The sequence below is a fragment of the Lutra lutra genome, chromosome 9, assembly GCF_902655055.1.
Source record: "Lutra lutra chromosome 9, mLutLut1.2, whole genome shotgun sequence".
Lineage (NCBI taxonomy): Eukaryota > Metazoa > Chordata > Mammalia > Carnivora > Mustelidae > Lutra > Lutra lutra.
Window position 1 is genome coordinate 114,041,059 of NC_062286.1, and position 22,992 is coordinate 114,064,050.

Consider the following 22,992-nt stretch of genomic DNA (forward strand, 5'->3'; position numbering starts at 1 on the left):
TGGCCGCAAAGAAGAGGAGAATGAACATGGCCGGTAAACAGGACACCCCCCCACCATTTCATTTTGTCTGAGAGTACACCCACCGTGGCCCCAGATCCCACTTCTGCTTGCTCAAGTCCTTAAGGGCCGTCCCGGGGCCCTTCCCCTGCCTAGGAGGACTTTCCTGTCTTGGTATTACGCAAGGCCTCCAGCTGCCTCCCTGACCAGCCTCCAGACTGAGGCTTTGGGAAAAGAGGAAGCAGCCTCTGAGCCTGGATCTCCTCTCTTGGGGTGGCAGAGCCCTGGGAAGCCACCAGCACCACGAGCATCTGGCCCTCGTTCCTGTTCTTCTTCCTGTGGTTCACCAGCCTTGCAGCCCCCTCCCCCTGCGGAGCAGGTACCCCCATCTCCGGAGTGCAAGAGGAGGGCTGGGAGAGGGGTTGGGCTGAGACTTGCTGGGGGGCATTGGGAGTGGGTGCTGGGCCCCAGACCAACTCAAGCCCGAGATACTAATCAAGGCTGCAGTCATTACCAGAACCCCCAAATCTTCCCCAACCCATATCCCGGTCCCAGTCCTCACACCTGTCAGCCCTCCCTCACCCTCAGCGACACCCCCAACATTTCCATCATTTCCATGCAGCCTCAACCCTGACCTTCATCCTCTCCTGACCCATCACTCTCCCCTCCACGTCCACCCAATTCCATCCTACACTGCAGCCGAAATTCATCTTCACGCCCGCCCTGGGGCCACCCACCATTCATCTTGGCCTCACAGGAGCCCAGTCCCACTCACTGCCCTCATCACCACTTTTTCCTCCCAGCAGGACCCCCAGCACTGCCTAGTACAGCCTGGGGAGCAGGAGCTTGGGCCGGAACGAAAAATGAGATGTGAAATCTCTACTGCCCATTTCAAAGCCAGGCGACTTCATTTATGGGCTATAGGGCTTTTCAAGCAAAACGTTTGGCTTATGTTTGGGGCTTTCCATTTTTATGAAGATCATATACTCTGGAGTCGCCCTCCTGTACCCTGATTTCTTATCTGTGGGGAAGGGCACTCCAGATGGCTGTATCCCCTCATTTCCCTCCTTCTGCAGCCTGATAGGGAAGTTGAGTGGGGAGCCCTGGTACTAGGAAATAGAAACTGAACACTACATAGCTGTCTGTAGTGAAACTACGTCTGTCCTTCCTTCCCCAGGCCAGACTGGGCTCTGGGCTCAGAGGTCAGGGTTCAGCCAGCCCTCCCCACTTATCATGAGACACTTGGTCTCACATAGACTCTACCCGCCCGCCCACTTGCTCTTGCACAGGCAGCAGCAGACTCGGGCACCCACCTTCCAGGCCATCCCAGTCCCACCCTGATGCAACATATACCAATTTTGAGAGTGGGGATTAAAGCCCATGTTCAGAGCACCCAAGACTTGAAGCTACAAAGATGAATCTCAGAGCTCTGAGCTTTCTGAGGTCTGGGGAACAATCCTCTCCCGGACGGTCATTGCCTAAGGAAGAGGTTGATTCAGGCTTGCAGGGCTCTGGTCCCCCAGGACACCCACCTCCTTTCCCAGGACTGGCAATCACCCCTTTACCACCAGGGGGCGCAGGGCGCCCACCAGTACACCCAGCTCAATCCAAGTCCTAGGAGCACCTACCCCCTAGCCCTGAGGTTTCCAAATAGGGACAAAGGTCTTCCTTTCTGGGGCCTGTCTTGCCCCTTCTTTTCCCAGAAAGGTTCTCTAGGACGAGGATGGTCTTTGGGGTGAAACAGGTTGAGTCAATGAGTTGGACTCTGGTGGGACTTACCTCTTGGGTGTTGGGGCTGGGCTAAGTGTAGGTGACACCTACATGATGTGATTTGGGGTGGTTCTAGAAGGGGTCCTCTTTCATGTTTCAATAATCTCTGCTCTGTTCTAGGGTCAGTAGGTCTAAAATCCCACCATTTCTCCTGTAGTTTCAGCATTGTCCCTTCCATGGCCCCAAACAGGAAGAGCAGGGGCCCTGGGGCCGACATGCCACCCTCTCCCTCGTGTCCCTTCTGTAGCAGAGTTGACCTTGTTACCCACCCACCCCAAACATGCCCTGAGCTGCCTTTCAGCCCAGCATCTGGGCCCTAGTTCCAGCCTGGGCCAGCATGAGCCTCTCCTGTGGCTCCTCCATCCTCCTGGGAGAGGGGCAGGCCTAGAGCCGCCTGAAGAACTGGGGACAAGCCACTGGGCCTCAGCAAATGACCAGCGCTGTTGGCTGGGTTCCCTGAGGAACAGTGCTCTTCCTGGCCTTCCCATGCCTTCGCCTTTGCCCCACTCCCTGCAAAGACAGCCCTGCCTGCTTCACACTTGGCCAAGTACTGTCATCCTGATGGACAATTCAGATCCCATTCAGGCCCTGGGTGTCTGCTCAGCCCCTCCCCAGGAGTGCACCCTGGTAGCCACCAGAATCAGCTGGGCCCCATCCTGCGGCTGAGGGGCTGGGGGCTGGGAGATGTTATGAGTTTCCTGTCCCCACCCTCAGGCTCACCCCCTCACTCTGCCAAGTCAGCGTTTAGGACCAGGGAGGATTGCGAAGTTGGCAACATGGGTTTTTGTTTGTTTGTTGTTGTTTTAAAGATTTTTTTTTTTTAATTTGAGAGAGAGAGCACATGAGTTGGGGGGGGCAGAGGGAGAGGGAGAAGCGGGCTTCTTGCTGAGTAGGGAGTCTAAGGTGGGGCTCGATCCCAGGACCCTGATATCATGACCTGAGCCAAAGGCAGATGCTTTACCGACTGAGCCACCCAGGCGCCCTAGCAACATGGGTTTTTGTATGCATGTTGTAAAATATACTTAACATAAAACTTACTGTTTTAACCATTTTTTAAGTGTTCAGTTTAGCAGCATTAAATACATTCATAATATTGTGTAACCATCACCACTGTCAATTTCCAGGAATTTCTCATCATCCAAAAGAGGGACTCTGCTCTCATTAAACATGAACTCTCCACTCACTCCTCCATGCTCCATTCCTTGTCCCTGTAACCTCTAGTCTGCTTTCTGTGTCTTTGAACTTGCATACTCTAGGTACCTCATATAAGTAGAATCACGCAATATTTGCCCTTATGTATATGGCTGGTTTGACTTAGAATAATGGTTTCAGGTTTCGCCCTTGTCACACAGGTCAGAATTTCGATCCTTCTTACAGCTGAATAATATTCTTTTCATGGATGGACCACCTCTCTTTCATCCATTCATCTGTGATGAGCGCTTGGGTTGTTTCCACGTTTTGGCTATTGTGATTAACGCTGCTATGAACACAAGTGTTCGATTATCTGTTTGAGTCCCTGTTTTAAAATCTTTTGGTTGAGGGGCACCTGGGTGGCTCAGTGGGTTAAAGCCTCTGCCTTTGGCTCAGGTCATGATCCCAGGTCCTGGGATCGAGCCCCGCATCGGGATCTCTGCTCAGCAGGGAGCCTGCTTCCTCTTCTCTCTCTCTGCCTGCCTCTCTGCCTACTTGTGATCTGTCTGTCAAATAAATAAATAAATTAAAATCTTAAAAAAAAATCTTTTGGTTGGTATCTGGAAGCAGAATTGCTGGATGTTACGGTAATCTATGTCTGACTTTTTTTTTTAAAGATATTTATTTATTTATTTATTTATCAGAGAGAGAAAGAGCACAAGCAAGGGGAGCAGCAGACAGAGAGAGAAGCAGCCACCCCCCTAAGCAAGGAGCCTGATGTGGGGCTCCATCCCAGGACCATGAGCTGAGCTAAAGGCAAATGCTTAACCGACTGAGCCACCTATGCACCCCTATGTCTGACTTTTTTTCTTTTTTAAGATTTTATTTATTTGACGGAGAGAGATCACAAGTAGAGAGGCAGGCAGAGAGGGGGGAAGCAGGCTCCCCGCTGAGCAGAGAGAACCCGATGCGGGGCTCGATCCCAGGACCCTGAGACCATGACCCGAGCCGAAGGCAAAGGCTTCAACCCACTGAGCCACCCAGGTGCCCCCTTATGTCTGACTTTTGAGGAACTCCCAAACTATTTTCCACAGGGACTGTGCCATTTTACATTCCCACCAGAATGTAAAGTGGGGAAACGGTGCATGGGGCTTCCCATTTCTCCATGTCCTCATCAACATTTATTATTTCCTGGTTTTGTTTGTTAATAGCCATTTTGATGGGTATGAAGTGGTAGCTGGTTGTGGGTTTAGTTTGCATTTCCCAAATGATTCATGATGTTGAACATCTTTTTATGAGCTTTTTGGCCACATATATCATCTTCGGAGAAGCGTGTATTGAAGTTCTTACCCCATTTTTTTATTTTGGGTGGTTTGGGGTTTTTTGTTAGCTTGTTACTGTTCTTGTTGGGTTGTAGGAGTTCCTTACATATTCTAGATATCAACCCCTTTATCAGATAGATGATTTGCAGGTATTTTCTCCCATTCTCTGGGTTGTCTTTTCACTCTCTTGATAGTGTCCTTCGATGTGTACAAAAGTTATAAGTTTTGATCAAGTCCAATTTATCTATTTTTTCTTTTGTTGTTTGTGCTTCTGGTGTCATACTTGAGAAGTCATTGCCTGATCCCAGGTCGTGGAGATTTTCACCCATGTTTTCTTCTCACAGCTTTATAGTTTTGGTTATATGTGTTTCTGGGATCTCTTGCCCTCAGATTCTTATCCGTGCCACCCCCTTAGAGCCTCATCTCCAGCAGGGCCCCCCAATGGCAGAAAGCCCACCTTCTTGTACATGGTAAACAGTAGGCATTTAACTCTGGGATATGTGTTGTGTGGGGCTTGTGTCCCCTGCCCAGACTTGCCCTGCCACCAACTCCAGACGCCCAAGGACCACACCCCTCTCTTGCTCACTACTGAAAGGCCTGGCGGCTCTGCTCTGCTTCAGGGTGCATGTCCTCAGTCCCAGCTCCTGAGAAATGGGGGTCACAAGCTGCCAAAAACAAGGCGAGCACAGAGATGGCTGTGGGGTGGCTCCAGGAACCCCACGGGGGAAGTTCCGGCTAGAAGCCACCTTCAAGCTGCACCTTGAAGACTGAATAAGGTTTCAGCAGGCAAAGATCATTTGTGGTGGGGGCAGAGCTGGTCAGCTGGAGAGCCCACATGTAGATGGGACTTGGCCACAGACCACGTGTGTGGCCAACAGGGAATGGGGGCAGAACTGGGAGTAGGAACCCTGAGGACCTACCAGGGATGTAAGTAGCTCAAGCCCCAGCTGGTAAGGCTGGTGGTAAGGAGACAAGTTTCAAGCCATCATTCTTGCTGGGTGCCTTGGAGTGAGTCCCTGGGCCTCTCTGGGCTCCAGTTCCTGTTGCGCTGGGTAGTGGGGAAGAGGTGGGGAAGTGGGAAGAAAGAGAAACAGATGTTCATCTGCTCTGGAGGAGTGTCCTTGAGGGGTTGGGAAAGCAGAACTTGGGGTGGAGCTGAGGGACACACAGAGGGCTTTCTGGGGCACGACACCAAGTGAAGGTATTCCTGGGTGTGGTCCGCGCCAGGAACGTGGGATCCTGGCTCCCTGCTGCTGGCTGGGCTAGGAGTCCTTGGCCACCCAGCCCTCTCACTGGGGTTAGGTGGGGGGCAGCAGAGCATGTGGGGACCGAGGGCTGGACTCTCTGCAGACTCTGAGGCTGAGGTGCCCTGAGGTGCCCTAGGAGGCCCTTGTGTACCCAACCAGCACACAAGGTATGTATCGCCTCTTAGGCACCAGAACCAGTGTGAAGCCTGCTATGGACTCCCTGTTCTGGCTTCTCCAGCTGTTCTCATCGATTTCAACAGGTAAGCTGTGCTGGTCTCGCCCGGCTCGCAGGGCCTGGCCGTGGGCAGACCGCACTGGGCCTGGTCATAGGTTTGTCTGCTGAGGTCGAAGGAGGGCTCAGGGAGGCAGTGGCTGGGAGGGCCCCCCTGCTAGGGGGCTGCTCCGGGGTGCCCGGCTGGGGGCTCATCTGGGGACAGGTCTGAGGGCTCTGCATGATACCAGGTCTTCATCACTCTCCTCTCCGTCTCGCCCCACCCTCAGGCCTGTCCTCATGGGGTGTCTCCAGTCCCCAGAATGTGAAGGGCGTGAGGGGGTCCTGCCTCATCATCCCCTGCGTCTTCAGCTTCCCAGCTGATGTGGAAGTGACCCGCGGCATCACGACCATCTGGTACTACGACTATGCGGGCCAGCGGCAGGTGGTAAGCCACTCGGAGAACCCCGAGCTGGTGGAGGCACGCTTTCGTAACCGTGCCCAGTTCTTGGGGCGCACAGAGCACAAGATGTGCAGCCTGCTGTTGAAGGACCTGCGGCCTGAGGATTCAGGTTCCTACAACTTCCGTTTTGAGATCAGTGAAGGCAACCGCTGGTCAGATGTCAAAGGCACTGTGGTCACTGTGACAGGTGAGGGGCAGGGTGAGCTGGCTATGGCCTGGAAGTGTCTCCCAAGCTGCTACTGGCCCCATTGACTCACAGCCCCAACCTTCAGTCTAAGCCCATCCCCGGCCTCTCCCAGCCCTGCATCTCCTTTGCATTCACCCTGAGTGGGGCCGGGGGTCGAAAGTAGTCTCTCCTTCCTCTTGAAGGACCCTGCCCAGGTCTCGCCCCTCAGCAGGGCTTTCTAGGGTAGGAGGCCTCCTGTGTGGTGAAGGGGAGTCCTGAGCCTCTGGTCTTTGTCTTCAGAGACGCCTGAGAAGCCCTCCATATCCTCCCTGGCGGAGCTCCATGAGGGCATGGAGGCCTACTTCAACTGCTCTACTCCCTATGCATGCCCGGAGGAACACATCAGCCTGCAGTGGGAAGGCCAGGACCCCGAGCGCTCGGTCACCTCCAACCTCCAGGATCTCAGGCCCACAGGCATCAGCCACCTGGAGTCCCTCCACATGGCCCTGTCGTGGCAGGACCACGGCCGGACCCTGCACTGCGAAGTCTCGGTGGCCAAGCAAAAGGCTCGGAGCGAGATTCACCTCCAAGTGCAATGTGAGTGTGCTGGGGGCCCCACCCTTGGGACTGAACGCATATCTATGGCTCCCCAGAGGAAACCAGTCTCTTCTGTAGCCTGTAGAAAGAGAGCCCTCGTCCCTGAGGCAGAGCCAGGTGCACTTGGACCTCCAGGCTCAGCCAGGGGGAGAGACACTGCAAAACCTTAAGAGCCACATTGAATGGCTCCCTTGTACCTCGAGTCCCTGAGGCCAGGTTGGGCAGAGAAGGGGAGACACGAAGAGCCAGAGAACTGGGGGCCGGGGAGGGAGGCCTTGGGGATTTAACCCAGCTCTGGAGGCTGCTGTGTGTCGGGGGGAGGAGGGTTCACCCTTTTGTTGCCTAAGGCTACTCAACAAAGAGGAGGTGGGAGGAAGCCTGAGTTTCTACTTGATTATGGAACTTCCCATCACGGTAAAACATGGCGGCCTATTCTAGAACAAGTGCTGTTCACAGGCATCATCAGGCTGGCTGGGTCCACCACTAGCTGAGCAAACTGGGCAAGTTACTTGACCCTTGGGGCCTCCATGTCTACCTCTGTGAAGGAGAGGAGTTGTTCTCAAGGAACTGTTATGGAACTTGAAGGAGTGCTTAGCACATACTGAGCACTCTAAGATATTAGCTTCTGCTATTTTCATATATCCCTAGATAAAGCATTTGAAAATAATAGCTTTTATAAGCCTATTTACATAGCCAGAGGCTTTGGAACAAGATTTCTAGAAATGCAGATGTGCTGTATGGTTGGCTCCTTCCTTCCAAACAGGTTAACCATCCTCTGCCTTTGGTCCCCTTCATGAAGTGTTTGATTCCTTGCCAACAGCTACCAAAAGCCGCCTAAGCAGGAACAATGGTGCTCATGATCCCTAGATAGAAGAGAGGGTGATGGCTAGTGTCACGCGGCAGAAAGCCTTAGAAGGCAGTGCAGGCTGGACGCTAGGCCTGCATTATTAGGCCCTTGGTGGAGAAGGAAGGAATCAGAACCTCCTCACGAGGTGGGGGGCAGTGCCTGGCGGGGCTTCTTGAAAGAAGAGAAAAGTGGCACCACTGTCTTCCCTGGGCCCTTCCTCTGACGCCACCCCCCCCACCTTGTGCCTTGCAGATGCCCCCAGGGGTGTGGAGATCCTTCTCAGCCCCTCAGGGCGGAACATCCTTCCAGGTGATGTGGTCATTCTCACCTGCCGGGTGAACAGCAGCTACCCCGAAGTTAGTTCTATGCGCTGGATCAAGGACGGGACACCACTCCAGGTCGAGGGTCGTATGCTGAGGTTGTCCCAGGCAACCTGGGATGATGCTGGTGTCTACATTTGCCAAGCTGGGAACGGCGTGGGCTCTTCGGTCTCGCCCCCCATCAGGGTCCACATCTTCAGTGAGTCCTGGGGGAGCCTGGGTCTTGACTAGAGGGTGGGGCGGGGTCCCCAACAGGCCCCTGTTGCTCAAGGGAGCTAGGCCAAGGTGCCTTCTGGGACACAGGTGTGGAGTCCTAGCCCTGCCCCAGATAGATGACAAACCTCCCCAGCAGGGTGGGCGGTTGCAAGAATCCCAATAAACAGGACAAAGAAATGCGGTGCCCACCCAGAAGGGGTCTGGTACCGAGCGTGCAGGGATTCAGGCTGATTGGCTACAACCCCAGGATGCTGGAAGATGTCTGGGTGTCCCCCAGCATGCCCTCTGCTGCCCCCACAGTGGCTGAGGTCCAGGTGAGCCCGGCAGGCCGCATCCTAGAGAACCAGACGGTGACACTGACCTGCAACACGCCCCAAGCAGCCCCCAGCGAGCTGCGTTACAGCTGGTATAAGAACCACGTCCTGCTGGAGGACGCCCGCGGCCACACGCTGCGGCTGCCCTCGGCCTCCAGGGCCGACACCGGCTTCTACGTCTGTGAGGTGCAGAATGCCTATGGCAGAGAGCGCTCTGGCCCCGTCAGCGTGGTGGTCAGCCGTAAGTGGCCAGGGTGGAGCTGGGGACAGGGGCCCCACAGGAGGGTGAGGAGCCTGGGCCTGGTCGACTCTGAGCTCACACCCCAGCTCTGCAACTCTGGGCAAGCTTTCACCTCCCTGGGCCTGGGTGTCCTCCTGTTTTAGACCACTTTTCATTTTGAATGAGTTAAGCTTACAGAAAGTTGCGAGAAGAATACAAAGAATTACCATACACCTTTAACTTAGATTATCCATTTATTAACAGTGTGGTACATTTGTTCTCTGTCTTTATTAATTTTTTTTTTTAAGAGTGTGGGGGGGTGGTGCCTGGGTGGCTCAGTGGGTTAAGCCTCTGCCTTCAGCTCAGGTCATGATCTCAGGGTCCTGGGATGGAGCCCCACATCGGGCTCTCTGCTCAGCAGGGAGCTTGCTCCCCACCACCCACACCCTCCCACCTGTCTCTCTGCCTGCTTGTGATCTTCCTCTCTGTCAAAAAAAAAAAAAAAAAAAAAGAGTGGGAAAGAGAGAGCACAGGTTCATGGTGCGGGGAGGGGCAGAGGGAGATGGGGAGATAGGATCTTAAGCAGGCTCCACGCCTAGTGTGTGAGCCTTCTTGGGCTTGGCCTCACCACCCTGAGATCATGACTTGAGCTGAAATCAAGACTTGGATGCTTAACTGACCAAGCTACCTAATCGATTTTACTTTATTTTTTTTTAAAGATTTTATTTATTTATTTGAGAGAGAGACAGTGAGAGAGAGCATGAGCTAGGAGAAGGTCAGAGGGAGAAGCAGACTCCCCATGGAGCTGGGAGCCTGATGTGGGACTCGATCCCCGGATTCCGGGATCATGACCTGAGCCGAAGGCAGTCGTCCAACCAACTGAGCCACCCAGGCGTCCCTCGATTTTATTTTTTAACAATAGTTTTATATTTACAAAAATATTGAGCAGATAGTACAGAGGTCCTATGTATCTTTCCTGGCACAGTTTCCCCTATCACATCCTGGATAAGTGTTGTGTATTTGTTATAATCACTGAACCAACACTGATACATTATTAACTAAAGTCTGTAGTTTACAGTAAGGTTCACTCTTTGTGTTGTACTCTTTGTATAATATCATGTACTCATCTTACAGTATCATACAGAAGAGTTTCACTGCCATAAACATCCCCCGTTCTCCATTTATTTATCTGTTGAGTGCCTGACAACCACAGGAAAAAAATTTTTGCCTTTTCCAGAATGTCAAATAGTTGGAATCATACAGAAGGTAGTCCCTCTCTCTCCCTCTCTTTTTTAAAGATTTTATTTATACATTTGAGACAGAGAGAGAGAGAGAGAGAGCGTGCATACACAAGCAGGGGGAAGGGCAGAGGGAGATGGAGAAGCAAACTCCCCACTGAGCGGGGAGCCCGATGTGGGACTTGATCCCAGGACCCTGGGATCATGACCTGAGTGAAGGCAGATGCTTAACGGATGGAACCACCCAGGCACCCCTTTTCTTGCCTTTCTTGACATTGAGACTTGAAGAGTACAGGCCAGTTGTGTGGGTGTCCCTGTTTGTGTTTGTGTGGTTTGTGTAGACTGAGCCTGCACACCCGGGCAGCAACAGCATGGGTATGACGCTGGATCCATCCTGCTGTGTCACGTCAGAGAGCATGTGATGACAGTCTGTCCCATTGCTGGTAGTTCCTCACCCTGGCCCCTTGGATGAGGTGCTACCCGCTGCTGCCTGGCAGTTTTCCCATCCTCATAGTGGGCCCCCGAGCCCCCACTCACAGAGTTGCCACAGCTGTTGACTGAGAAGACAAAGAGACTGGCTCCACTCAGGCACAAGTGTATTCTACCGGCCCTCAGGAGCTCTGGGGTTGCTCCCTTCATGGGGTATTGCACGGTCATAGCCTATAAAGGGGGATCTGGGATTGCCCCCATCTGAGGGTGACCAGCACCCCCTCATCTCCACGCAGACCCACCCCTTGCCCCGGACCTAACCGCCTTCCTGGAGACACGGGAGGGGCTGGTAGGTATCCTCCACTGCTCCGTGATCAGCGAGCCTCTGGCCACCCTGACGCTGTCGCACAATGGCCTCATCCTGGCCTCCACGCCAGGGGAGGGAAACCACAGCTCACGTTTCAGTGTCTTCTCCACCCCCAACTCCCTGAACCTGGAGATCCGAGACCTGGGGCTGGATGACACTGGGGAGTACACGTGCTCAGCTACCAACTCCCTGGGGAAGTCATCGTCCACCTTGAACTTCCAGGCCAAAGGTAAGACAGGCATGGGGAGGGGGGCTGGTGAAGGGACACCGAGGAGGAGGCCTGCTCTGGTCTTCATCCCAGGAGTCCAGGGGACTTAGCTGAGGGGACGAACAAGCTGGTTGGTTAAAAAAAAAAAAAAAATCACATCAAAGATCTGGGCTATAACCACCTGGGAAGTTCCTGAAGTCAAGGCAAAGGGGAAACATGGCAGGTTGCATTATTCCTTTTGTACACATTTTGACTCTGAACTTGAAGGGCCCTTCATATCCATTGGTTTTTTTATTTATCAAACGTCTGGGGCAGGCTCTGCTAGGAGTCCGAGGCAGGAGGAAAAATAGAAAAGAGCGGTCGTCCATACCTTCATGCATGCATTGCCATTCCCTCCTTCTGAGGCTGTGGAGGACAGAGCTAATCAATTGTGCCAGGTTTTTGATGGAAGCCCGGGCTCTGGCTCACAATCCTTCTCGATCAAGCTGCAGCCAATAGATTAGAATTGGTATTGAAAGACAAACTCTCCCGATACCAAGACGTTCATGGAGCTGATGCCACAGAGTCCAGACCTACCTACAGTCATGTGGGGAAAGGAGAACCCTGGGTGCAGCCGGATGCAGGGGACCTGAGCCTTCCTTACTCCCTCCTCTGCCAGTGGCCCACCTCCTCATCAGCCCCACAGCAGAGGTGGTAGAAGGCCAAGGAGTGACCCTGAGCTGCAGGAGTGGTCTGAGCCCATCGCCTGACATCCACTTCTCCTGGTACCGGAATGGAGCGTTGCTTCTTGAAGGTTCCAGCAGCAGCCTTCACCTCTCTGCGGCCTCCAGCACCGATGCCGGCTCTTACTACTGTCAGGCCAATGATGGCCACAGGGACAGCGGACCCTCCTCACCTGCCATCCTCACTGTGCTCTGTAAGTAGTCTTCCCACCAGCCCCTGCCTACCTGGGGAGGGTCAGCCCACAGGAGCCCGCCAGCCACCTCCACCTCCTTTAGGCCCTCCCGCCCCGGGGTCTAGATCAGGAAGGCAGCCACGGGCCTGGGCATCACAGAGCTGCCTGCCCAGGGCTGAAATGTGGGGAACAAGCCTGGGCTTGCTGTCTCCCCATATCCTGTCCCTCAACCCCAGCCTCTTTAGGGCCCTCTACTTTTAGCCTTAAAGGCACCATGGGTACCCTGTCCAAGTTTTGTCCTGAGCTGGCCCCTAGGACACCATAATTCCATATATGTGCACACACCCTTTGGCTGCGCTCTCACAAGCTCCCACAGCCTTGACAGCAGAACCTCTAAGCACAGGGACTGTGGCCTATCAAGGGTGGATGCTTCATATTAACCTGAGGGGTCAATCAGAAGCACACAATGTTATGCTAGCCCATACGACACCCTTGTCCAAGCTAGAAAATGATATTCCTTCCTCTGGGAAGACTCAATACAGCACTAGAGCACAGCTGAGCATGAGGGCCATGGGCCGAATTCCTCCGTCTTTGGTTTGGTTGTCCTTGTGCAGTGAACAACCTACACAGCTGTTCATGGCAATTCTGAGCACATGCCTTTGTTTGCTGTGTTGCGGGAACCTAGCCACCTTTGAGTGGATGTGGAGAACCCTGTGGAGGCCACGAGATGAATGCCTATGCTCTTCCTCCCTACAGATGCTCCACGCCAGCCCACGTTCACTGCCCAGCTGGACCCCGATGCTGCGGGGGTTGGAGGGAGACGTCAAGGGCTCCTCTTGTGCCATGTGGACAGCAACCCCCCAGCCCAGCTGCGGCTGCTCCACAGGGACCATGTCGTGGCCTCTTCCCTGCCATTGGGCTGTGGGGGCTGTTCCCAGCGCCTAAAGGTTACCAGAGCTCCCAACCTGCTGCGTGTGGAGATTGGTGACCCAGTGCTGGAGGATGAGGGTGTGTACCTGTGTGAGGCCAGCAATACCCTGGGCAACACCTCTGCTTCCACAAACTTCGATGCCCAGGGTGAGTCAGTGCAGGGAATGGGTGGTTCAGGGTCAGGGGCTGGTACGTTGGACGCTCCAACTCTCTCTGCCATCCAGGGCAGGTCTATTGTGTGAAACCACCTCTGTTTGGCCACGGGAGCTCGTTTTTCTCCCCTACCCCATGGGCATGCCAGGGAGGGGTCTCCTTCCTGCCTTCCCCATGCTGGGAGGCTGGGCCCCCACTCCAGGGGGGAGGCAGTCAAGGGGAAGCCTGTCTCAGGTGGCCTGTGCTGCTCGCCCTCCAGCCACCATCCTGGTCATCACCCCATCCCACACGCTGCTGGAGGGCACCGGAGCCAACCTGACCTGCAGTGTGAGCCGGGAAGCCGGCGGCCCTGCCAACTTCTCCTGGTTCCGGAACGGGGCGCTGTGGGCCCAGGGCCCCCTGGAAACCATGACGTTGCTGCCTGTGGCCAGAACGGACGCTGGCCTCTATGCCTGCCGCATCCTCACCGAGGCCGGGGCCCAGCTCTCCGCCCCGGTGCTCCTGAGCGTGCTCTGTGGGTGACGGGCAAGGGCAGGGTTGGGGGCTCGGAGGGTGAGGGGGTGCGCAGTGCGGGGGAACGGTCGTGAGGGGCAGAGCACGGCTTGGGCGTGAGCAAGGGCAGGCCTGGACTGTGTGGGCGGAGGGGCGGGGCACAGAGTGTGGCAGCTGCGCTGTGGTGAGCAGGACGGGGCGTGGCCTGAGCTCCTTCCTGTCTGCAGATCCCCCAGACCCTCCAAAGCTGTCAGCACTCCTGGATGTGGGCCAGGGCCACGTGGCTGTGTTCGTCTGCACTGTGGACAGTTGCCCTGCGGCCCAGCTGGCCCTCTTCCACGGGGAGCACCTCCTGGCCACCAGCCTGGGGCCCTTGCTCCCGCTCCGTGGCCGCCTCCAGGTCAAAGCCACAGCCAACTCTCTGCAGTTGGAGGTCCGAGACTTGAACCTTGGGGACTCTGGAAGCTATCGGTGTGAGGCCACCAATGTCCTCGGATCCACCAATACCTCCCTCTTCTTTCAGGTCCGAGGTGAGGGTCCGGTCCCTAGGGCCCACGTGCCCTGGGGGCTGCTCTGGCCAGGCTTTGGGATGTGTCATGTGGATTTGGGGTAGAAATGTGAGCCTTTTTCAGTGATGGTTAGGGGAGTTTCTAGCCAGCCAGCAGGCCTCCCTTGGTCTCCAGCTCAATACCTTTCCCTATAATCACTTGGGTCATCCATGCTGGGTCCAGCTCACTCTTGGGACAACGGCCCTTGGCATGACCTAAACCCCTCTGATTTCAATGTTCTATGGGGTCAAGCCAGCATCTGTCCAGAGCTAACTTGTGCAGGCACTGTACCTGCCATGGGGTTGGAGGTCCCATAAGCTGGGCCTTCTGGTAGGTGAGATATGACCGACAGAGTGAAACTGTAGCTCCAGGTAGTGGGTGGTAAAAGCCGGGACAGACGAGGGCAGGGGAGTTGGGAGCAGGACAGGGGGAGGCATGGAGCTGAAGTGGAGCCTTTGGTGGTGGTCTCATAGGGGGTCTGTGGCTCCAGGACATAGGACTGGGGTCCTTGTGTGGACAAACACATAGTCCCAGGCTGGGGGAGAGGGCATGGGGGAGGGTCCTCACCTGCCCTTGGTTTCCCCCTGCAGGAGCCTGGGTCCAGGTGTCTCCATCACCTGAGCTCCAGGAGGGCCAGGCCGTGGTCTTGAGCTGCCAGGTGCCCGCAGGGGTTCAAGAGGGGACCTCATACCTCTGGTATCAGGATGGCCAGCCCCTCCCAGAGTCAAACTCAGCCACACTCCGCTTCACGGCCATTACTCTGAGCCAAGCTGGGGCCTACCATTGCCAAGCCCAGGCCCCAGGTTCGGCCACCACGAGCCTGGCCGCACCCATCAGCCTCCACGTGTCCTGTAAGCTTTTATCCTGTCCATGTTTCTTGGGGGGTGAGGGACACAAGGGACAGATAGAGGAGGGGCTGGGCAAGCCCTGCCTCCAGTGAGAGTGCTAGAGAAGGGACGGGGGGTCCTGACTGCTCCCCACCTCCTGTAGATGCCCCTCGCCAGGCCACACTCACCACCCTGATGGACACGGGCCCTGGACGACTGGGCCTCCTCCTGTGCCGTGTGAACAGTGACCCTCCAGCCCACCTACGACTGCTTCACAGGGACCACCTCGTGGCCTCCACCCTACAGGGTGTGGGGGAGCTGGCCAGCCGCTCTCCCCGGCTGCAGGTGTCTGTCGCTCCCAACACACTACGCCTGGAGATCCACAGAGCGGTGCTGGAGGATGAGGGCGTCTACACCTGCCAGGCCAACAACACACTGGGCCAGGCCTCAGCCTCTGCCCTCTTCGATGCCCAGGGTCAGTGTGAGGGCGTGAGTGTGTCCATGGGGGGCTCCTTTAAGAGAAGAGAGGAGGCTGGAGAAGGTTCTGGAAGCCTGAGGGACAGGCAGGTGGGCTGAACATAAGGACAGCCTCCATTCTCAGCCTCCTTTAAGGACAAATGACTCCAGACTTGGCTTTCACGGAAGAGCCTTTTTAAGAAACAGATGTTTGCCTGGATGTCCAGTGGATAAATCAGAAAAGGGAGGGCCGGGTCTTCAAGGAGAAAATACTGCAGCCCAGGCAGGCTTGGGTTCTTCTTCCATGTGCCCATCAGGGTCAGGGAGGGCTTAGGGTACCCAGGGGCCCTGCAGAACCCTGTTTGGGACCACCTGAGAGATGGTGAGCTGTTTCCCATGTTCAATCTTGAGCCCCTTATATGTGTTTCTCTTCCTCATAGAGACAAGTGGCTTGCTTTACACAGCTTCACAGTCTAACCCGTGTCCCCGGCCCTCTTCCCTCCTCAGCTGTGAGTGTGCAGGTACAGCCTAGGGCCATAGTGCAAGAGGGGCAGCTGGTGAACCTGACTTGCCTTGTGTGGACCTCAAACCTCACCCAGCTCACCTACACGTGGTACCAGGATGGGCAGCAGCGCCCAGGTTCCCACTCCATCCTTCTGTCCAATGTCACAGTCACGGACGCTGCCTCCTACCGCTGTGGTGTGGTGACTCCTGGCCAGGCACCCCACCTCTCCAGACCTGTCACTCTGGATGTCCTCTGTGAGTTTGGTTGGATGCAGGGTGGGACGAAAAAGAATGACGGCGGCCCACAGGGATCAAGGGCATGGCCAGAGCCCCACAGATGTCTGACTCAGGAACACAGACCCGATCAATCTGAAGAAGCCCAGGACAAGGAGCGTTGAGTCAGGGTCAGAGGGGATAGCTTCTTTCTGGGCAGAGGACCCTCATTTGGGCAACTGGGGGCCCTTGTGATAGGGAGCCAGGGCTCTCCTGCTTTGAATGCTGCCTGTCAACTGGCCTCCTGGGTGTGGTCTCTGAACTGTTTCCTTCGGTGTCCCTATAGACGCTCCCCGCAGCCTGCGCCTGACCTACCTCCTGGAAAGCCGGGGCGGACGGCTGGCTCAGGTACTGTGTACCGTGGATAGCCGCCCACCCGCCCAGCTAGCCCTCAGCCACGCTGGCCACCTCCTGATGTCTTCGAGCACAGCCTCTGTCCCCAACACTCTGCGCCTGGAGTTGTGGGAGCCCGGACCCAGCGATGAGGGGCTCTACAGCTGCTCCGCCCACAGTCCTCTGGGCCAGGCCAATGCCTCCCTGGAGTTGCGTCTAGAGGGTGAGGCAGGGCTGGGGGCCGAGCCCAGCGTGGGGAGAGGGACCAACTGTGGTCTCTGGCTGGGACTTGCTGACCCTGGTCTCCCTGGTCCAGGTGTGCAGGTGACCCTGGCTCCATCCGCCGCTGTGCCCGAGGGGACCCCCGTCACAGTGTCCTGTGAAGACCCCGCCGCCCGCCCACCCGTTCTCTATGCCTGGTACCACAACAGCCGTTGGCTGCAGGAGGGACCAGCTGCCGCCCTCTCGATCCCAGCGGCCACACGAGCTCACGCGGGGGCCTACTCCTGCCAGGTCCAGGACGTCCAGGGCACCCGCAGCTCCCGGCCCACAGCCCTGCAAGTCCACTGTGAGCCAGGGCCCTTGACTGGGGGTGCCGAGGTTGAGAGCAGGCAGAGGGCACTTCTGGGCCTTCGTGGGGGTGGATGCAGGACCGTAGCAGATCTTGGAAGGGGCATTTGGGAAAAGAAGAACATTGGTGATGAGAAAAGAGGCCCTAGAGTCCTGCGAACCCCACCTGGGGGACTCTGCCCACAAGGTGTCACTTTGAGGAAGTGACCTTTCATCCAGAGGCTTCAGCCTCACCAATGCCAGGCGGGTGGGCCATGGACGGTCCAGGGTTTCCAAACAAGGCCTCTAACTATGTGCTCTCGTGCTCCCAGATGCCCCTCGGGATGTCGTCCTGTCGTCCTTTCAGGACTCCAGAGTCGGCTCCATGGCCATGTTGCAGTGTACCGTGGACAGCGAGCCCCCTGCTGAGCTGGCCCTGTCCCGTGACGGCAAGGTGCTAGCCACCAGCCTGGGGGTCCATGGCTTGGCATCCGGGACAGGCCCCGTGCAGGCAGCCCGAAATGCCCTGCGACTGCAGGTGCGAGGCGTACCCTCCGGTGAAAAGGACACTTACATGTGCACAGCCCACAACTTCCTGGGCTCAGTCAACACCACAGGGCAGCTGCAGGGGGAAGGTGAGTGTGCCAAGGGGGAGGAGAAGGGCCCAGGCACAGCGGTGCCTTGTGTATATGAGGGGCGGGCTGACCAGAATGGATAGCTAGTGCCCTGCCCCATCTGATGGAGGAGGAACCGCTCTCCTTGGAGACCGTTGACCAGCCTGAGGGGAAGAAGCAGCCTTGCCCTTGCAGAACTCTGCAAGGGAGAGCTGCAGCCCTGTGGAGGGCCCCCCAGAGACAGGGGAGACAGAGCTCCGCCCTCACAGAACCCAATCTGGGGTGGAAGCATAGACCTGCTCTGGGGAAGCCTGGGGTGGGAAGAGAGACCCAATCCTACCTTTAGGAGGTATAGTGTGAGGGATGAGATGGAGTCCCATGTTTGGGGAGTCCCATCTCCGAGCAAGACACAGCCTCATCCATCAGAAAGCCTGGTTTGTAGAGACAAACCACCCTGTCCCAGAGGTCCCCAGTGCAAGAGATCTCAGTCTTTTTTTTTTTTTTTTAAGATTTTTATTCATTTATTTGAAAGAGAGAGAGACAGCGAGAGAGGGAACACAAACAAGGGGGAGTGGGAGAGAGAGAAGCAGGCTTCCCGCTGAGCAGGGAGCCCGATGCAGGGCTTGATCCCAGGACCCCGGGATCATGAGCTGAGCCAAAGGCAGGTGCTTAACTGACTGAGCCACCCAGGTGCCCCAAGAGATCTCAGTCTTTTGAGACAGCCACAATCTTACCTCTGCGGGCCCCAAATCAGAACAGATGTTCCCATAATGCACCGAGGCCTCTCCGATGCCCAGATCCCACCCACAGGCTCCCTGACCTCCTCCTGGTCCTTGGCCTGCAGGGGTGCGTGTGGTGGCCGAGCCGGGGCTGGACGTGGCTGAGGGGGCACCGCTGAACCTGAGCTGTCGCCTCTCTGGTGCCCTTGGACCCATGGGCAACTCTACCTTCGCTTGGTTCTGGAATGGCCAGCGACTACATGTGGAGCCTATGCCCACCCTTGCCTTCGCCCACGTGGCCCGCGCCCAAGCCGGGGCGTACCACTGCTGGGCTGAGCTCCCCAGTGGGGCCACCACCTCTGCTCCAGTCATGCTCCGGGTGCTGTGTGAGTACGACCCCCCACCCCCTGTCCACATCTCACCTGCCTGCCTCAGGTCCTCCTCCTCTTCTGTCTGCAAAGGGCAAAGACTTTGCAGGGATGGAGTCCTGGGTTGGAGGACTCCCGCTGCCTGCTTGTGTGACCTTGTACATCCCTGCCTGGCTTTTCTCATGTGCAAAATATCAGCCCCCTCACCCAGTGAGGAGCCCAGGGGATACTGCGTGCAGAGTGCCTGGGTCCCCGCTCCATCCCTCATCCAGGCCCCCATGCAAGGATCAGTCGTGGCTGCAGTCACAAGCCCCCCGGAATACAGAGCTTCAGATGACAGCCGTTGTGTTTGCTCCTGATGCTGGGGGTCAGAAATTCAGGCGGAGCGGAGCTGGGCAGGGCTTCGGCTGGTCTCTGTCATTGTCTCGTAGCTAGCTGGTTGAGGATGGCTGTATCCTCATGGCCGGCAGCTGGGGCTGGCCTGACCTTCCTCCAGGCTTGTATTTGCAGGAGGCCAGAAGCTGTGAGGCCCCTTGAGGTCTAGCCCTGAAGCCACATAATATCACTTCTGCTTTCTAGTGGTCAGAGCAAGGCACAGATCAAGGAGAGGGGCAAGAGGTTCTACCCCGTCATGTGGCGAGCTGCAGTCATCCTGCCTGGGTTGGGAGAGGGCGGAGGAATTGGCGCTGGTGTTCTGCAACTATCACACCCCTCTGTGTTCCCACAGACCCTCCTGAGATGCCCTCCATGACGGTCTTCGTGGAGCCTGAGGGCGGCCTCCGGGGCATCCTGGACTGCCGAGTGGATAGCGAGCCCCTAGCCAGTCTGAGTCTCCACCTCGGCAGGAGGCTGGTGGCCTCCAGCCAGCCTGGCGGGGCTCCCACCGAGCCCCACATCCGCGTCACAGCCACCGCCAACGCCCTGAGGGTGGACATGGAGGAGCTGAGGCCCAGCGACCAGGGGCACTACGTGTGCTCTGCCTCCAATGCCCTGGGCTCTGCGTCCGCTTCTACCTACTTCGGAACCAGAGGTGGGGGGTGGTGGGAGGGTCTGTCTCCCAGGCCCCTCTGTAGGAAAGCCCAGCTCTCGGGTCCAAAGGCTTCCTTCTGAGGTCTTCGCTGAATCCTTTCTGCTGTGATCAGTTTGTCTAACTAGTCTAGCTTAATGCTCGGTTGCAAGGGAAAGCTTCTGAGATAAAGTGAGAGCTAGAATGGTTTTCATCTTGGGGGAGTCCCCTTGGGAGGGAGCCCTGGAGGCCTGGAGCCGCCGCCTGAGCCTCACCCCTGCATTCTAGCCTTGCATCGTCTGAGTCTGTTCCAGAAGCTACTCTGGGTCCTGGGACTGCTGCTGGGCCTCCTCTTCCTGTTGTTGGGCCTGGGGGCCTTCTACGCCTGGAGGTGGGTTCAGGGCTGGGGTGGGGGGTGGGGTCACCTCGTCATCCCCCACTTCCCCTCAACATTCCCTCATGTCTCTCTTACCAGATGCACGGGCTCTGTACTTTCTAGCCTGTCCCTCTTCTTCCCACTGCTCCAAATTTGGGAACTGCTTCTAGAATCGTCTTTCAAGCCCTCTTGCTGTAGTTTTCTTTCTTCATCTGGAGCCCATCTGTGTAAAGAAAGGGCTGGGAGGGAAGGAAGAAAGATAAAGTCCCCCACTCCCCACAATGCTCCCACTGCTCTGTTCAGTGAGCTATCTGGGGCTAAGTAAGCACTTGGGGTCAGGGGAGGAAATGGGGGTAAGCAGGGGAAGTGAAGAGACCCTCTGAGTCCACTCTTGCTGTTGCAGGAAACAATTTTGTAAGCTGAGCATGGGTGAGAATTTGGTGGAGATGACTTCTCAGAAGCAGACCATACAGGTATCCATCTGTCACGTGGGCCCAGGCAGACACGAAGCCTGGCTAACCCACTGGGCAGGGCTGGCGCACAGAGACAGCTCTCGTATGTAGGATGGGCCCTGGGACTAGGGGGAGACTGGGGAGAGAATACAAAGAACCAGGGACCTCCGGAAAGACAGGGAAGCCACATTTTGAATGGGGCACACAATAGTCACGTGTTTGCTCGCCAGGCATGATGGGTATACTGTAGGCCAGCGTGACTGTCAAGTTCTCTGTGGGAGCTGCTGGTAAGGTGACCGGGGCAGACATTCTGACATAGCAGCTTCTCCTCGACTTTCAAGATGTATCTTGGAACACAGAACCCCACCTGGGTTCTCTCTTCCCTACTCCGCAGTCTGCCTAGCCCCTGGTCAGGGGTGAAGGTCTGTTTTCCCTTCCCAGGGACGTGTCCCCTTCTGCAGATCATCCGGTTTTGCGGAGGGGGGTGGGGGCAGGGCTCACAGCCTCATTACCAGCCAGGCACATGCTCCCCAGTCCCCAGGGGACCCTCACCTAAGGCTTGAGGTCTGGGGAACTGCCCTCCAGAGTTAGAGGCCATGGGATGACCACTCCCAGAGCCCTCCTTGTCACTAGGATTTTCTCTGCGGGAAGCTCACTGATCCTGATCCTGATCCTGATGCAGCCGCAGGTGGGCCCTAGTCCTGTGCTCTGCCCCTGAGCTGATCTGTGGCACTGTCTACCCTCAGGAGGAGGAGGTCACCAGAAACTGTGACGACCTGGGCCTCGTGAACAAGGCAGCACTGAGTCCTGACTCCCTCTGTGAAAACAACTCTACAACATCTGACTTTCTATGACCCGGATCCAAATCTCTTGCCAAGAAAAATGGGCGCAGAGAAGTAGAGGTGAACCTTAATCTACCCAGGAGGGTGCTGGCCCTGGGGGACTCTGAGGATAAACAAGTGCCCATGTTGTCTACTTGTCTTTTCCTTTTCTCCGGATCTCATCTCTCCCTTTATCTTCCAATGGACGGCCCCTCACATCTTTTCCCTCCAAGCCCACCCTGGACTTTTTGGCTGGATTAGAAAAGATGAGGAGCTTCCTACATCCTCCCAGGCCGACCAGAGCACTCCATAGGAGCTGGACTAGAAGTTAGGCTGTACTAACAAGAGACCAAATACATTAACTTCAGCATGAGGACATGTTACTTCTCTCTCCCATACTAATCTGGATATGCTATGGTAGTTTAAGATGTCAGAATTTGGGATCATTCTATCTTCTTTTTCTCCATCCTCGAAATGGTACCTTTGACTGTGAGGTTCATGGTGGCCCCACTGTGTTGCCATTCCCTCCAGCAAGAAGAGGAGTTTGAAGGCACAACCATTCCCATTGTGGACAGAAGTTGCAGGTCATTTTCACTCACTCTCCATTGGCTGGAGTTCAGTCAAGCAGCCACCCCAACTGCAAGAGATTCTGAGAAATATAGTCTGGGTTCTGTTTCCAAAGGACTCCCCAACCATGGACTCATCTCGAGACTTCTGACATTGGTGAGAATGCTGCCAGCAGGCCACGTTTGCAGTGCCCGTCTACTGAAGGCCAGGACGTGTCCCTGGTCATTCTGTTCATGGGCTTTTCAGAAGAGGGAGTCCCTCTCACACATTTAGACTGAGGAAATTAAGATGGTTTGGTGTTTCCTAGGGAAAAGGCATGCCAGGCAATGGGGTTGCCTGGGCAGGCATTTTATCACGCCCTTGGAAAAAGAGGGGCTCCCATTCCTACCCCCAGTGAGTGTGGAGAGCATCCTTATTTCTGCTCCAGGGACATCCCTCTCTGTGATCAAGTGGGCTCACTCGGTCTTCCTGGGGGCTTCTGTGCCAGGGGCTGTTAAGCAGAATGAGGGTCACAAAGAAGGAATAACTTGCTCCCAGGAAGTCAGTGCCTGAGAGGGGCCAGTTCTCGGGTGGGCTAGTGTCTCCCCTCACAGCCTGGTGGCTGATGGTAGGAGACGCAAAGATCCTGCCTGGGATTTGGGTTGAGAAACTGGGAGAGTAGTGGTGAGATGTCCTAGGGGCTAACAGGTTGGAAAGAAATTAGAGGCTGAGTAAGCTCCATGGAACCGTGGCCCGAAGCTTCCTGGTCCCAGGTCCCATTCCTTGCAGTGCCTGATTGCCAGACTCTTCCTGGGGGAGCCTGTCTGACATGTCCTCCCAATAAACACCCATCCTGTGATATTACCAGAGTGAGTCTCTTTCTTGCAACCCAAACGGCTGCACCGCAACACGGATCTGAATGTGAACGCAGCTTGTTCTGAGAGACTGACTGCCGGAGGTGGCCAGCAAGTGCAAATCACATGACGTTTGCCACAAACTACCTTATGATCAAGAGATGAGCGCTCTCTCCTGCTCCTTGAGGCTCTAGGTCCTGCTCGCCTCCTCGG

General features: G+C 56.0%; 1 protein-coding gene across 4 annotated transcripts; it reads left to right on the forward strand.

Annotated features, from left to right (window-relative positions):
* The first annotated feature begins 252 nt into the window (after positions 1-252).
* On the forward strand, positions 253-22,785 carry SIGLEC1 (sialic acid binding Ig like lectin 1). 4 transcript variants are annotated; one of them, XM_047745242.1, is made up of 22 exons: positions 253-376; positions 5,653-5,727; positions 5,969-6,328; positions 6,608-6,904; positions 8,004-8,270; positions 8,588-8,842; positions 10,785-11,084; positions 11,722-11,979; positions 12,715-13,035; positions 13,301-13,555; positions 13,761-14,063; positions 14,672-14,932; positions 15,072-15,383; positions 15,872-16,123; positions 16,428-16,697; positions 16,791-17,042; positions 17,356-17,658; positions 18,482-18,742; positions 19,452-19,754; positions 20,019-20,121; positions 20,510-20,579; positions 20,900-21,298. In XM_047745242.1, exons 2-22 carry the CDS (start codon positions 5,679-5,681, stop codon positions 21,119-21,121), a joined length of 5,274 nt encoding a protein of 1,757 aa, XP_047601198.1. In that variant the 5' UTR covers positions 253-376; positions 5,653-5,678; the 3' UTR covers positions 21,122-21,298. The 4 variants fall into 4 exon arrangements, with proteins under 4 accessions (XP_047601198.1, XP_047601200.1, XP_047601196.1 ...); XM_047745240.1 differs by lacking the exon at positions 253-376 and having other exon boundaries at positions 5,477-5,727; XM_047745243.1 differs by lacking the exons at positions 253-376; positions 20,900-21,298 and adding an exon at positions 21,305-22,785 and having other exon boundaries at positions 5,480-5,727.
* Positions 22,786-22,992: the final 207 nt, after the last annotated feature.